Genomic DNA, 16,003 nt, shown 5'->3' on the forward strand with positions numbered 1-16,003 from the left:
TCGCCGAACCAGGACTGCTCTTACTTGTCCCGCAACGGCTAGCTGTGCTCCTCTACTGTCTCTGACAGCGGGGATTATAGCCCCCGTTCTCCCACCGTGTAATTTAAATAGGACATTGCTCTGATTGGTCCGTGAAAATTTACTGACCAATCAGAGCGATCGCCAACCCGGGTCTACTCTCATTGGTCCCGGGGCGTCTAGCGGTGATGGTCAGCTGTCTGTGACAGCTGTCATCATAGCTTTGTCACCATGCACTAAGACACGGTGACGTTTGATGCCATGATAAATATATTCGTCATGCAGCGTTAAGAAGTTAATCCAACTCTCCCTGCTCCCGGATTCCCTTTAAGTCGTTATAGTGGTCTTGGCCAGTTAGAAAAGGAAAGTGTACGACTCTAATCGGAGAAGACATCACCTGTGAGTCACTGTATTTAATTATTGTTTTGGATCTGTTTTCCATGTTTATTTTCCTTCTTCTTTTATTATTTTGGCTTACATATTTAACCACTTAATTACCGGAGGGTTTACCCCCTTTCATTACCGAGCCTCTTATGGCAGAATTTTTCATTGTTGCATCACCGCATTCAGAGAGACAATAAAACCGTATGTGGTCTTGTTTTTTGCGGGATGAGCTATATTTTTAATAGAATCACTTTGGGGTAGATATAAATTATTGATTAGATTTTATAATTTTTTTTATAAATTTTTTTCATTTTAAGAGCCTACCGCTGTGACGGTTGATGCTGCGTGGTTAAGGGAGTAGCGAGGAGAGTGACTGAGCAAAACTCATCATGCCAGAGCTACTTTTTGATCCGCTCCCTAGATTTCTATGCTGAATTATCCTCATATTCGATTTTATGACTTTCAGCAGCATTTTTCTGTACCTAATAGTCCAGAGTGTGGTATATCAATAAGTTTCAGGTTACAGTCACTATAGTAATGTGCTACTTATAAAATAACATGCTTTGTTTAGGTCTCAATGTTTTTATTGAAATATCAGGACTACAATTTTTTTTCCATTAAGCTGGTATACAATTAGGAATATTCTGAGACATGTAAGGTGTAACCAGAAGCAGTCATGTACATGCCAGTCTTGAAAATCCTCCTTTCATCTTGAGACGGTTTGTAACTGCAGTCTCTTCTGTTGGTATAATGGGAATGAAGGGTATTCAATTTTTCAATCGTTGTTCTGTTGGTATTTGCCAAAAATCGGTGGCACTCTTGTCCAGGTTGGCACTGTGACTCAGCCGAGCCACAGGCAGAGACATTTATCTTTTCTTGCAAGGTATAGTGCTGTGACTCAGCCAAGCCACAGGCAGAGACATTGCCTATTTTTTGCGAAGTTTTGAGCTGTGGCTCAGCCGAGCCACAGCCAGAGAAATTGTCCATGTTGTGAGATGTTTTGAGCCGTGACTCAGCCGAGTTACAGCCAGAGAAATTGTCTCTTTTTTTTTCAAGGTTTAGCTCTGTGACTCAGCCGAGGCATTCCTTTTTTGGAAATATGCCAGAAGATGTTCATGTAATTGCTGCCTTGGTGAGGAATAACTGGCTGTGTCTGTAGGTGTGTAGGTCTTAGAGACATTAAATCCAGCTTCTTCCTTATTCTGGCCAAGATGTTCATCAGCACTTGGAAGATGGTGAAGACGTTCTTTGTCCTCTTGGTTTTCTGTAAAACAGATGCAGTCTATAAGATTACCTGTTAATATAATGGACATAGTGTCTACTCCACTGTCAAATATTAGGAAATGGCGTAAGCAACAATTCCCTAATATATTGTCACCAACATCAGAGCGTCGACAGTTTTTTTTATCCACACTATATAAACTAGAACAACTGATGTTACTTTTTATGGTGGCAATCAGAAGATTCACACTTATTCATTTTCACCAGTAATAAGTTCTGTTTTTTTCTGGACAGTCCCATAAAACGGACATCAAATCTGATCCGAAATTGGTATAAATGGAAGTCATGACGCAGATGTAAACAGACCCTAAAGGATGAACGTAAGAGCACAAAGAAGAAAGATTCTAACAAGGTCCTAGGCAGCAGCCACTGTCTTGGGGTTATGTTGGACTCAGATCTTCCCTTTACTCCTTATATTCAAACACTTGCATGGTCATGTCTCCTGCATCTAAAAAACATCTTCAGCATCTGCCCTTTTCTTACTGTGGAAACGGCTAAAACTCTTAAGCTACATTTAGATGAACGTAGCCAACCTCGGATGTGAAAGACTGCAGTTTTTTCAGGTTCGAGGTCCACCCATGCGGCATGCGTTGTCACAGATCCCCAATAGACTAGAGTCTATGTAGGGATGCATGACACGCAGTAAAATAGGACATTTCACGGACCTTTCACACGCTCCGTTAAAACAACGGTCGTGTAAACGGCCCTATTGAAATAGATGAGTCTGTGTGACGGCCATGTTTTAACAGCTGTCACACGGACGAGATACACACTCGTCTGAATGAGCCCTTATTGTTCCTCCGATTCCTTCTCGCCTTGACTCCTGTAACTTACTTGTCAGTTTTCCCCTCACTAAAGTCTCCCCTCTACAGTCAATGCTAAATGCAGCCGCCAGGCTCATCTTCCTGACCAACCACTACACCAATGCCTCTACCCTGTGCCAGTCACTGCTCTGGACCGCTACACCAATGCCTCTACTCTGTCCCAGTCACTGCCCTAGAGACCAATGCTTCTAACCTGTGCTAGTCACTATAATGGACCGCTACACCAATGCCTCTACTCTGTCCCAGTCACTGCCCTGGAGACCAATGCCTCTACCCTGTGCCAGTAACTATAATGGACCACTACACCAATGCCTCTACCTTGTGCCAGTCACTATAATGGACCACTACACCAATGCCTCTACTCTGTGCCAGTCACTGCTCTGGACCACTACACCAATGCTTCTACCCTGTGCAAGTCACTGCTCTGGACCGCTACACCAATGCCTCTGCTCTGTGCCAGTCACTGCTCTGGACTGCTACACCAATGCCTCTACCCTGTGCCGGTCACTATAATGGACCACTGCACCAATGCCTCTACCCTGTGCCAGTCACTATAATAGACCACTACACCAATGCCCCTACCCTGTGCCAGTCACTACATTAGTTGCCCATTTACTTTAGAATTCAATATAATGTTATTACTCTCATTTACAAAGCGCTCCCCAGGGCTGCACCTCCATACATCTCCCTCATCTCTTTCTACCACCCTGTGTACTACCACCTCCCTCATATCTGTCTACCACCCTGTGTACTACCTCCTCCCTCATCTCTGTCTACCACCCTGTGTACTACCTCCTCCCTCATCTCTGTCTACAACCCTGTGTACTACCTCCTCCCTCATCTCTGTCTACCACCCTGTGTACTACCTCCTCCCCCATCTCTGTCTGCCACCCTGTGTACTACCTCCTCCCTCATCTCTGTCTGCCACCCTGTGTTCTACCCTATTTAGTATAAAAGTCGTCTGGACTACTGTACAAAATAAGCACTTTTAACATTTTGTGTCACCCGTATTTCCTCAGATTGTGTACAAGCTCTTGCGAGCAGATTCACCCCTATAGTTTGATTTGTTATTTAGTTTGTCTCTATGTTATGTCTGATTTTGACTGTACATGAACTTATTTTGTCTGTACATGAAACATCTGATTTATAAAATGCTGCATAATATGTTGTTGGCGCTATAGAAATACTAATACTAATTATTATTATTAATATTATTGGGCTAAATTTAAGAATAAAAGCTGTAAGAACTTACTGTCAGAGGAGGTGTCCACATGATCTGGGCTGATATTCATGGTCACGTGATTGGATCCAGGCATGGAGATCTGAGTGTCCTCAATGGTGTCGCTTTTTTCAGCCAATCCTTGAGGAACATTATCGGTCATGATATCAGAGGTCTCCACGTCCTCTGGGCTGGTATTCATGGTCACATCATTTGTTTCAGACATGGAGATCTTATTGTCTTCAATGACATCACTTTTTTCAGCCAGCCCGGGAGGAGCATCATTGGTTATAATATCAGAGGTGTCCACATCCTCTGGGCTGATATTGTTGGTCACATGATCGGATCCCGGCATGGAGATCTGAGAGTCTTCAATGACATCACTTTTTTCAGCCAGCCTATGAGGGGCATCCTCGTCTATAATATTTATTTTGTCCTCGTGTTTTGCTGTAACACAGAACATTGAAATCAGTCATTATAAAATAAAATCGTCTATAAGTTTATTGTAGTTTATTAATTGAAATCCCCTAAAGACAAAGTAAATGCCAAGAATAAAACATCACAACCCCCACAGCTGCCTCTACATCTCGGGTTCCTCACTAAATCCTTCCGAGACCCTCTGTGGACATGACTGACCCCTCCAGTCTCCTGCATAACCACACTCCTGAATCATCACCCGACACAATATACATTTATATAATGAACATGGCCGTGATATAGAGAAGACGATGAAATCTACAATCCTGGAGCGGTGGTTATATTGAGTGTAGTAGTGAATATTCTATAAAGTGGAGGATTTTACTGTAAGGTGGAGTTACACTTTATTACCTTTGGTGGATGTGGGAATAACTGTATTTGATGTCGTGTTATGCCACAAGAAGGCTGATAGTTACAGAGAATGGCTCCTGATGATGGGAGTAGCGGGACTACTCCATCCTCTTCAATATGAGGCAGTCATTGGGAAATACATTGAGATATAGTGCACAGTTGTGATGACTTTAGTAAAATGTGCTCATAGATTAGATTGTTTTTCTATAAATACATTTCATATAATGAAAGAGACAAAGCAGAATATTCCCAGTGTCCACGTGATATAAACCTCCTATAAATTGTTTTATCTAGATAGATATTAATATGTCACATCTGATAAACTCTATTTACCGTTTTTTTTGCCGTTTCTCTCTCTATTTTCGTCCATTGAACATTGGGTCTCAACATCTCTCGTGGATTTAGTTTTCGATTGTCTTGTAATAAGGGAAGAAATATTGTGGATTAGAGATATGACGACATTATGACTATAGACAAGTCTTTATATTCTGTACATAGAGGTGTAATGTGCCCCCATTTTATTCTGTACATAGAGGTGTAACGTGCCCCCATTATATTCTGCACATAGAGGTGTAATGTGTCCCCATTATATTCTATACATAGAGGTGTAATGTGTCCCCATTATATTCTATACATAGAGGTGTAATGTCTCCCCATTATATTCTGTACATAGAGGTGTAATGTCTCCCCATTATATTATGTACATAGAGGTGTAATGTGCCCCCATTATATTCTATACATAGAGGTGTAATGTGCCCCCATTATATTCTGTATATAGAGGTGTAATGTGTCTCCATTATATTCTGTACCTAGAGGTGTAACGTTTCCCCATTATATTCTGTATATAGAGGTGTAATGTGCCCCCATTATATTCTGTACATAGAGGTGTAATGTGTCCCCATTATATTCTGTACATAGAGGTGTAATGTGTCCCCATTATATTCTGTACATAGAGGTGTAACGTTTCCCCATTATATTCTGTACATAGAGGTGTAATGTACCCCCATTATGTTCTGTACATAGAGGTGTAACGTGCCCTCATTATATTCTGTACATAGAGGTGTAATGTCTCCCCATTATATTCTGTACATAGAGGTGTAATGTGTACCATTATATTCTGTACATAGAGGTGTAATGTGTCCCCTTTATATTCTGTACATAGAGGTGTAATGTGTCCCCATTATATTCTGTACATAGAGGTGTAATGTGTCCCCATTATATTCTGTACATAGAGGTGTAATGTGTCCCCATTATATTCTGTACATAGAGGTGTAATGTGCCCCCATTATATTCTGTACATAGAGGTGTAATGTGCCCCCTTTATATTCTGTACATAGAGGTGTAATGTCTCCCCATTTTATTCTGTACATAGAGGTGTAACGTGCCCCCATTATATTCTGTACATAGAGGTGTAATGTGCCCCCTTTATATTCTGTACATAGAGGTGTAATGTGTCCCCATTATATTCTGTACATAGAGGTGTAATGTCTCCCCATTATATTCTGTACATAGAGGTGTAATGTGCCCCCATTATATTCTGTACATAGTGGTGTAATGTGCCCCCATTATATTCTGTACATAGAGGTGTAATGTGTCCCCATTATATTCTGTACATAGAGGTGTAATGTGTCCCCATTATATTCTCTACATAGAGGGGTAATGTGTCCCCATTATATTCTGTACATAGAGGTGTAATGTGTCCCCATTATATTCTGTACATAGAGGTGTAATGTGTCCCCATTATATTCTATACATAGAGGTGTAATGTGCCCCCATTATATTCTGTACATAGAGGTGTAATGTGCCCCCTTTATATTCTGTACATAGAGGTGTAATGTCTCCCCATTTTATTCTGTACATAGAGGTGTAACGTGCCCCCATTATATTCTGTACATAGAGGTGTAATGTGCCCCCTTTATATTCTGTACATAGAGGTGTAATGTGTCCCCATTATATTCTGTACATAGTGGTGTAATGTGCCCCCATTATATTCTGTACATAGAGGTGTAATGTGTCCCCATTATATTCTGTACATAGAGGTGTAACGTGCCCTCATTATATTCTGTACATAGAGGTGTAATGTCTCCCCATTATATTCTGTACATAGAGGTGTAATGTGCCCCCATTATATTCTGTACGTAGAGGTGTAATGTGTCCCATTATATTCTGTACATAGAGGTGTAATGTGCCCCCATTTTATTCTGTACATAGAGGTGTAACGTGCCCCCATTATATTCTGTACATAGAGGTGTAATGTGTCCCATTATATTCTGTACATAGAGGTGTAATGTGTCCCCATTATATTCTGTACATAGAGGTGTAACGTGCCCCCATTATATTCTGTACATAGAGGTGTAATGTCTCCCCATTATATTCTGTACATAGAGGTGTAACGTGTCCCCATTATATTCTATACATAGAGGTGTAATGTACCCCCATTATATTCTGTACATAGAGGTGTAACGTGTCCCCATTATATTCTGTACATAGAGGTGTAATGTGTCCCCATTATATTCTGTACATAGAGGTGTAATGTGTCCCATTATATTCTGTACATAGAGGTGTAATGTGTCCCCATTATATTCTGTACATAGAGGTGTAATGTGCCCCCATTATATTCTGTACATAGAGGTGTAATGTGTCCCCATTATATTCTATACATAGAGGTGTAATGTGCCCCCATTATATTCTGCACATAGAGGTGTAATGTGCCCCAATTATATTCTGTACATAGAGGTGTAATGTCTCCCCATTATATTCTGTACATAGAGGTGTAATGTGCCCCTTTTACTGGATCATGTTATACTCGGAGGGGGGGGCGGCGGGGTGCAGTATTTCCTATATAGACTCCTGTGTAGCCCATAAATACGGCACTGAGGAGTCATGTGCTGGGGGAACCCTGGAAAGGGAACAAAAATACACCCCCTCCAATATTCATAACTACAAATACATCTCAGCATCACGTCTTGGAGCAATAAAGACAATGTTTCAGAAGAATCAATGATATTTTCTGAGCTGCTGGAAAGTCACTTTATTCTGCCGAAATGTTGAACCCAGTGGCGTAACTACCGCTGTAGCAGCCATAGCGGCTGCTACGGGGTCCGTAGCATGAGGGGGCCCGTGCCGCCTGCCGGCACGGGCCACCCTTCCCATGGCCGCAGGCTCCGCTACCAGCTGCTATGGCTGCTACAGCGCGATGCCACTGAAGGGGTTGTTCTTACAAAAGACATGCATCCCCTATCCACAGGATAGGGGATACATGTGTGATCGCTGGGACGCCCAGCGATAAGGAGAACGGGGGACCGAAAGTCCCCCGAAGATCTCCATGACAGACCTCGGACTTCCGGAGTCTGTCGGCAGCTCCATAGAAATGAATTGTGCACCGGTCACGCTTGTGCGCATGCGAGACCAGCGCTCCTTTAATTTTAATTGAACTGCGCAGACCCCGGAAGTCCGAGGTTTGTCCCCCCAGTCTCTTTATCGCTGCCAGCGATCACACATATCTTCCCTATCCTGTGGATAAGGGATGCATGTCGTTTGTAGGACAAACTATAGGCCGTTTTTTTTTTGGGTGGGGTTGGGGGCCTGCATGGCTTTACCTACAGGGGGGATTTAGGGCTGTATGGCGTTAACTCAAGGGGGGTGTTTGGGGCTGTATGACGTTATCTACATGGGGAGAGCTGTATGGCATTATCTACAGGGGAGTACTGTATGGCGTTATCTACAGGGGAGGGCTGTATGGCGTTATCTACAGGGGAGGGCTGTATGGCGTTATCTACAGGCCGAGGGCTGTATGGCGTTATCTACAGGGGAGGACTGTATGGCGTTATCTACAGGGGAGGGCTGTATGGCGTTATCTACAGGGTGAGGGCTGTATGGCGTTATCTACAGGGGGAGGGCTGTATGGCGTTCTCTACAGGGGGAGGGCTGTATGGTGTTATCTACAGGGAGAGTGCTGTATGGCGTTATCTACAGGGGGAGGGCTGTATGATGTTATCTGCAGTGGGAGGGCTGTATGACTTTATCTACAGGGGGAGGGCTGTATGGCTTTATCTACAGGGGGAGGGCTGTATAGCGTTATCTACAGGGGGGCTGTATGGCGTTATCTAAAGGGGAGGGCTGTATGGCGTTATCTACAGGGGGAGGGCTGTATGGTGTTATCTACAGGAGAGGGCTGTATGGTGTTATCTACAGGGGGGGCTGTCTGGCGTTATCTACAGGGGGAGGGCTGTATGACGTTATCTACAGGGAAGGCTGTATGGCTTTATGTCCAGGGGCGGGCTGTATGACGTTATCTAAAGGGGAGGGCTGTATGGCGTTATCTACAGGGAGAGGGCTGTATGGCGTTATCTACAGGGGGAGGGCTGTAAGATGTTATCTGCAGTGGGAGGGCTGTATGACTATCTACAGGGGGAGGGCTGTATGGCGTTATCTACAGGGGGGCTGTATGGCGTTATCTAAAGGGGAGGGCTGTATCGTGTTATCTACAGGAGAGGGCTGTATGGTGTTATCTACAGGGGGGGCTGTCTGGCGTTATCTACAGGGGGAGGGCTGTATGACGTTATCTACAGGGAAGGCTGTATGGCTTTATCTACAGGGGCGGGCTGTATGACGTTATCTAAGGGGAGGGCTGTATGGTGTTATCTACAGGGGAGGACTGTCTGGCGTTATCTACAGGGGGAGGGCTGTATGGCTTTATCTACAGGGGCAGGGCTGTATGGCGTTATCTACAGGGGGAGGGATGTATGGCGTTATCTACAGGGGAGGGCTGTATGACGTTATCTACAAGGGGGCTGTATGGCGTTATCTACAGGGGGGGGCTGTCTGGCGTCATCTACAGGGGGATGGCTGTCTGGCGTTATCCACAGGGGGATGGCTGTATGGTGCTATCTATAGGGGGCGCTGTGTGGTGGAATCTATAGGGAGGCACTATGTACAAGGGGGGGTTGTGTGATACCCAGGGGAGGGAGGCCCAGTTAAAAGTTTGCTATGGGGCCCAGTCTTTCCTAGTTACGCCCCTGGTTATAATCAGCGGCTGTGCTTGAAAGTCGGAGGTAAAAGGCCGGACATGAAATCATTATCTACAATACTCACTTATATCTGATGTAACAGGCGACGCCATAAAAAGTTACAAGGAGGAAGTTGATGGCAGAAAAAGCAGCAACCACAATGAACTTATTCCAAAAGTATTGTGGAGTCTCAGTACGAGTAGTAATAGGAGTAGTAGTAGTAATAGGAGTAGTAGTATGTACTGAAAAAGAAGGAGAAACCATATAAGTGTTCAGATAAACTCCATTATTATTATTATTATTATTATTATTATTATTATTATTCATGTAATACAAGTTTGGAATAAAGATGAATGTCCCCAAGATTGTCAGGAGTGACTGGTTATATGGGATCTAAACTGGATATCTATCCATCCATCCATCCATCCATCCATCCATCCAATCCATCCATCCCTCCTATCTCTATCTATCTATCTATCTATCTACCTACCTACCTACCTATCTATCTATCTATCTATCTATCTATCTATCTATCTAATCCATTTCCAGCATTTTTAAAAGTAAGTTTTTTTTTGTGACCATTTAAAAAAAAATAAAAAATTCTGGCGTTTTTTAAGTGTTGATAATCGGCAGAAACAAACGCATTACCTTGAGCATGCTGTGATTTGAAAAAAATGCCACTCACCCTATAAGTGGAAAAAAAACAGCGAATAACAAAATTCTCTATACGTTCTTATATTTTATTATAGACTTTAACGTAACATTTGGCAAAAATTGTGGGCACAAAAAAGTGCCGTATAAAACACAAGTAACTGCTGTGTATGAGTCCAGCCTTAGGCGTCCAGGTCTGATCTATATGTTACTGGACTGACCACGTGGATGAGCCCTATCAGATTAGTGACTTGTCCGCACAGCATTAACCCCTTATTCACTGTATATCTGGTGACGCACTTACCTCTACTTATCCGATTCTTCGCAAATGATCCATATTTGCGGAAATTGATAGGAGCGCCTTCCACAGACGCTAAAAGCACATTCACAATGAGAAGTAATCGCAACAGCATGATGGCCTGGAGATATAGCTCTTCTCCTCTATATATCCAGACTAATCCCCTCCACTGTAACATCGCTCAATACTCCTACAGATTCCGTGATGTCACAATAGGACACACATCACAGGGAGCAGATTACAGCAGTGATGTCACAATAGTACACACATCATCGGAAGCAGTATATAATATAGCTTTATATAATGTCCTGTCACCCAGCTTTCCTATATATAATGTCCTGTCACCCAGCTTTCCAATATATAATGCCATGTCACCCAGCTTTCCAATATATGTCCTGTCACCCAGCTTTCCTATATATAATGTCCTGTCACCCAGCTTTCCTATATATAATGTCCTGTCACCCAGCTTTCATATATATAATGTCACGTCATCCAGCTTTCATATATATAATGTCCTGTCACCCAGCTTTCCTATATATAATGTCCTGTCACCCAGCTTTCCTATATATAATGTCACGTCACCCAGCTTTCCTATATATAATGTCACGTCACCCAGCTTTCCTATATATAATGTCACGTCAACCAGCTTTCCTATATATAATGTAATGTTACCCAGCTTTCCTATATATAATGTCCTGTCACCCAGGTTTCCTATTTGTAATGTTCTGTCACCCAGCTTTCCTATATATAATGTCCTGTCATCCAGCTTTCCTATATACAATGTAATTTAACCCAGCTTTACTATATACAATGTCCTGTCACCTAGCTTTCCTATATATAATGTACTGGCTCCCAGCTTTCCTATATTTAATGTAATTTAACCCAGCTTTCCTATATACAATGTCCTGTCACCTAGCTTTCCTATATGTAATATCCTATCACCCAGCTTTCCTATATGTAATGTCCTGTCACCCAGCTTTCCTATATGTAATGTCCTGTCACCCAGCTTTCCTAAATACAATGTAATGTCACCCAGCTTTCCTATATATAATGTCCTGTCACCCAGCTTTCCTATATATAATGTCCTGTCACCCAACTTTCCTATATATGATATCTTGTCAGCCAGCTTTCCTATATACAATGTCCTGTCACCTAGCTTTCCTATAAATAATGTCCTGTCAACCAGCTTTCCTATAAATAATGTCCTGTCAACCAGCTTTCCTATATATAATGTCCTGTCACCCAGCTTTTCTATATATAATTTCCTCTCACCCAGATTTCTTATATATAATGTCATGTTACCCAGCTTTCCTTTTTTAATGTCCGGTCACACAGCTTTCCTATATATAATGTCATGTCACCCATCTTTCCTATATATAATGTCCTGTCACACAGCTTTCCTATATATCATGTCATGTCACCAAGGTTTCCTTTATATAACGCCATGTCACCCAGCTTTCCTTTATATAATGTACTGTCACCCTGTATTCCTCAATATAATGTCTTTTCACACAACTTTCCTATATGTAATGTGCTGTTACCCAGCTTTCCTATACGTAATGCCATGTCACCCAGCGTTTCCACAAGTTATGCCATGTCACCCAGCTTTCCCATATGTAAGTCATGTCACCCAGCTTTCATATATATAATTTCCTGTTACCCAGCTTTCCTATATATAAAGTAATATCACCCAGCTTACCTATATGTAATGTCCCGTCACCCAGCTTTCCGATATGTAATGTCCTGTCACCCAGCTTTCCTTTTTAATTTACTGTCACCCTGGTTTACTATATATAATGTCCAGCCACCCAAATTTCCTATATATAATGTCCTGTCACCCAGCTTTCCTGTATATTATGTCCTGTCCCCCAGCTTTCCTATATATATAATGCCATGTCACCCAGCTTTCCTATATGTAATGTCCTGTCACCCAGCTTTCCTATATATAATGTCCTGTCACCCAGCTTTCCTATATATAATGTCCTGTCACACAGCTTTCTTTTATATAATGTTCTGTCACCCTGGTTTACTATATATTATGTCCTGTCACCCAACTTTCCTATATATAATGTCCTGTCACCCAGCTTTCCTGTATATAATGTCCTGTCACCCAACTTTCCTATATATAATGTCCTGTCACCCTGCTTTCCTGTATATAATGTCCTGTCACCCAGCTTTCCTATATGTAATGTCCTGTGACCCAGCTTTCCTATATGTAATGTCCTGTCACCCAGCTTTCCTGTATATAATGCCCTGTCACCCAGCTTTCCTATATATATAATGCCATGTCACCCAGCTTTCCTATATGTAATGTCCTGTCACCCAGCTTTCCTATATATATTGTCCTGTCACCCAGCTTTCCTATATGTAATGTCCTGTCACCCAGTTTTCCTATATGTAATGTGCTGTCACCCAGCTTTTCCATATGTAATGCCATGTCACCCAGCTTTTCCATATGTAATGCCATGTAACCCAGCTTTTCCATATGTGTCATCACACCCAGCTTTCCCTATGTCAGTCACCCAGCGTTCCTATATTTAATGCTCTGTCACCCAGCTTTCTTATATATAATGTCCTGTCACCCTGATTTACTATATATAATGTCCTGTCACCCAGATTTCCTATATATAATGTCCTGTCACCCAGCTTTCCTATATATAATGTCCTGTCACCCAGCTTTCCTGTATATAATGTCCTGTCATCCAGCTTTCCTATATATAATGTCCTGTCACCCAGCTTTCCTATATGTAATGTCCTGTCACCTAGCTTTACTGTATATAATGCCCTGTCACCTAGCTTTCCTGTATATAATGCCCTGTCACCCAGCTTTCCTATATATATATAATGCCATGTCACCCAGCTTTCCTATATGTAATGTCCTGTCACCCAGCTTTCCTATATATATTGTCCTGTCACCCAGCTTTCCTATATACAATGTAATGTCATCCAGCTTTCCTATATATATAATGTCCTGTCACCCAGCTTTTCCATACGTAATGCCATGTCACCCAGCATTTCCATATGTAATGCCATGTCACCCAGCATTTCCATATGTAATGCCATGTAACCCAGCTTTCCCTATGTCAGTCACCCAGCTTTCCTATATATAATTTCCTCTCACCCAGCTTTCCTATATATAATGTAATATCACCCAGCTTACCTATATGTAATGTCCCGTCACCCAGCTTTCCGATGTGTAATGTCCTGTCACCCAGCTTTCCTTTTTAATGTCCTGTCACTCTGGTTTACTATATATAATGTCCTGTCACCCAACTTTGCTATATATAATGTCCTGTCACCCAGCTTTCCTATATGTAATGTCCTGTCACCCAGCTTTCCTAAATGTAATGTCCTGTCACCCAGCCTTCCTGTATATAATGCCCTGTCACCCAGCTTTCCTATATATATAATGCCATGTCACCCAGCTTTCCTATATGTAATGTCCTGTCACCCAGCTTTCCTATATATATTGTCCTGTCATCCAGCTTTCCTATATATAATGTGATATCACCCAGCTTTCCTATATATAATGTCCCATCACCCAGCTTTCCTTTATATAATGTACTGTTACCCAGAATTCCTCTATCTAATGTCTTGTCACACAGCTTTCCTATATGTAATGTCCTGTCACCCAGCTTTTCCATACGTAATGCCATGTCACCCAGATTTCCTATATATAATGTCCTGTCACCAAGATTTCCTATATGTAATGTCCTGTCACCCAGCTTTCCTATATGTAATTTCCTATCACCCAGCTTTCCTATATGTAATGTCCTGTCACCCAGCTTTCCTATATCTAATGTACTGTCACCCAGCTTTTCCATACGTAATGCCATGTCACCCAGATTTCCTATATATAATGTCCTGTCACCCAGCTTTCCTATTTATATTGTCCTGTCACCCAGATTTTATATATATAATGTACTGTCACCCAGCTTTCCTATATGTAATTTCCTGTCACCCAGCTTTCCTATATATAATGTCCTGTCACCCAGCTTTCCTATATATAATGTCCTGTCACCCATCTTTCCTATATATAATGTCCTGTCACCCAGCTTTCCTACATATATTGTCATTGACTTCAGGGGTTTCCTATTACTGGAGTTCCTGAGGCACAACCACGATTAAGGTCAATTTAGGCCTGACCAAATCTTTAAGCCTGAGTGATATGCCCTCAGCTTTGATGTAAATTGGAATTATCCCCTCTTGGTGTACGGATGAATTAATGGACATCACGGCTCCCTGGTCTCAACTTCTCAGATCCCCTATAAAAGTTATTTGTTCCCAAGGTTCTTCCAGACATCTCGTCTTTGTTACCTGGAAGTGACAATATGGAACTAACGTTTTTGCATGGATTATCTTTTAGAGAAATTTGTAGGAGGTTCCCGCGTCTTTTACCTTCTCCACGTAGAAATTTGAATTGGTTGGAGAAACTCCTTGATTATACTTCACCTCCAGCCAAATCTATGTCCGATACTTACCCACTATTACTATTACAGAACTCTGGCCCAAAGCCGGGCGATATAAGGGAGTGGGAGAATGAGCTCCATAAGCAATTCACTGAGATTGAACCTAGAACCATCCTGTCTGGGGCATAGCGGCGTGAGGCAGCAACTTCTCGGAGCTCCGGACACCTCCAGCTGAACTACTCTTGTAACTCACCCTCGCCTGCATGGCCAGACATGCCAAGGGGAAAACCAAAGACCGGAATCCCTGCTGCCTCTCGTGATCCCTCTCTGGATCGGTTCCTGCAACCAGCGACGCCCCAGCAGAGAGCAAAAGACAACCGGCCATCTGAACCTGTAAAGGTGTCCGCCCTGCTCCTGACATGTGCGCGCCAAATGAACGCTCTCAGGAAACTTCGGTAGTATACCACTCTGCACCGCAGCTACCCCTGCTGTAAAACAAACAAGTACCCAGGTGGACCGCACTCTTACCGAACTGTGGGAGATGGTGAGAGCTCTCCCCACAAGGGTGGCCATGGACGCTCACATGGTGCGCCTGGAAGAGGAGCAGGCCAAAGCCTTGCAGGAAGTTCCGCTGACCGTGCGCTCTCTAGGTGACCGGGTCACTCGACTAAAGAACCACAATGTGTCACTCGTCTCTGATCTCACATCACTCGCTGCAACCGTGAGTGCAAACAAAACAGATAAAAACAAGGGGACATATACCACAAAAACACAGAAAAAAGGCCATACTTACAAATGGACACAGCCAGGTCAGAAACGCTGATGAAGGAGAGTGAGCAGGTGCTTTAAATAATAATAGCCACGCCCACCATTCTTGAGGGGAGTGGCGTGTGGTGCATGTGTTTCTGACCTGGCTGTGTCCATTTGTAACCGTGAGTGCACAAGCAGTGCGTAAGAAAGAATTTGCTTTCCATCTTAACGATGTCGAGAACAGGGGACGGCGTAACAATCTTGAGTTGCATGGTATCCCCGAATCTGTAGCAACGGAGGAATTGCACGATACGGTGACCTCCATCTTTAAT

General features: G+C 42.7%; 1 protein-coding gene across 1 annotated transcript; it reads right to left on the reverse strand.

The window, feature by feature from the left end:
* Positions 1-979: 979 nt before the first annotated feature.
* On the reverse strand, positions 980-10,655 carry LOC142663737 (uncharacterized). Its single transcript, XM_075842559.1, has 5 exons — positions 10,519-10,655; positions 9,649-9,805; positions 4,888-4,970; positions 3,760-4,173; positions 980-1,666 (listed from the first exon to the last, which is right to left on the reverse strand). The coding sequence occupies exons 1-5, from the start codon at positions 10,625-10,627 to the stop codon at positions 1,461-1,463; spliced, it is 969 nt and encodes a 322-aa protein (XP_075698674.1). The 5' UTR covers positions 10,628-10,655; the 3' UTR covers positions 980-1,460.
* Positions 10,656-16,003: the final 5,348 nt, after the last annotated feature.

This window comes from Rhinoderma darwinii, chromosome 11, assembly GCF_050947455.1.
Source record: "Rhinoderma darwinii isolate aRhiDar2 chromosome 11, aRhiDar2.hap1, whole genome shotgun sequence".
NCBI lineage: Eukaryota > Metazoa > Chordata > Amphibia > Anura > Rhinodermatidae > Rhinoderma > Rhinoderma darwinii.

What these genes read in the sequence shown, in the direction of transcription:
- LOC142663737 (XM_075842559.1), bottom strand. Translation starts at nt 10,627, where the DNA reads ATGCTGTTGCGATTACTTCTCATTGTGAATGTGCTTTTAGCGTCTGTG. An exon ending in GAAGAATCGGATAAGTAGAG is followed by an intron (nt 9,806 to 10,518) that starts GTAAGTGCGTCA and finishes CTTCTTTTTCAG; the next exon opens with TACATACTACTACTCCTATT. An exon ending in GAGAAACGGCAAAAAAAACG is followed by an intron (nt 4,174 to 4,887) that starts GTAAATAGAGTT and finishes TCTGTGTTACAG; the next exon opens with CAAAACACGAGGACAAAATA.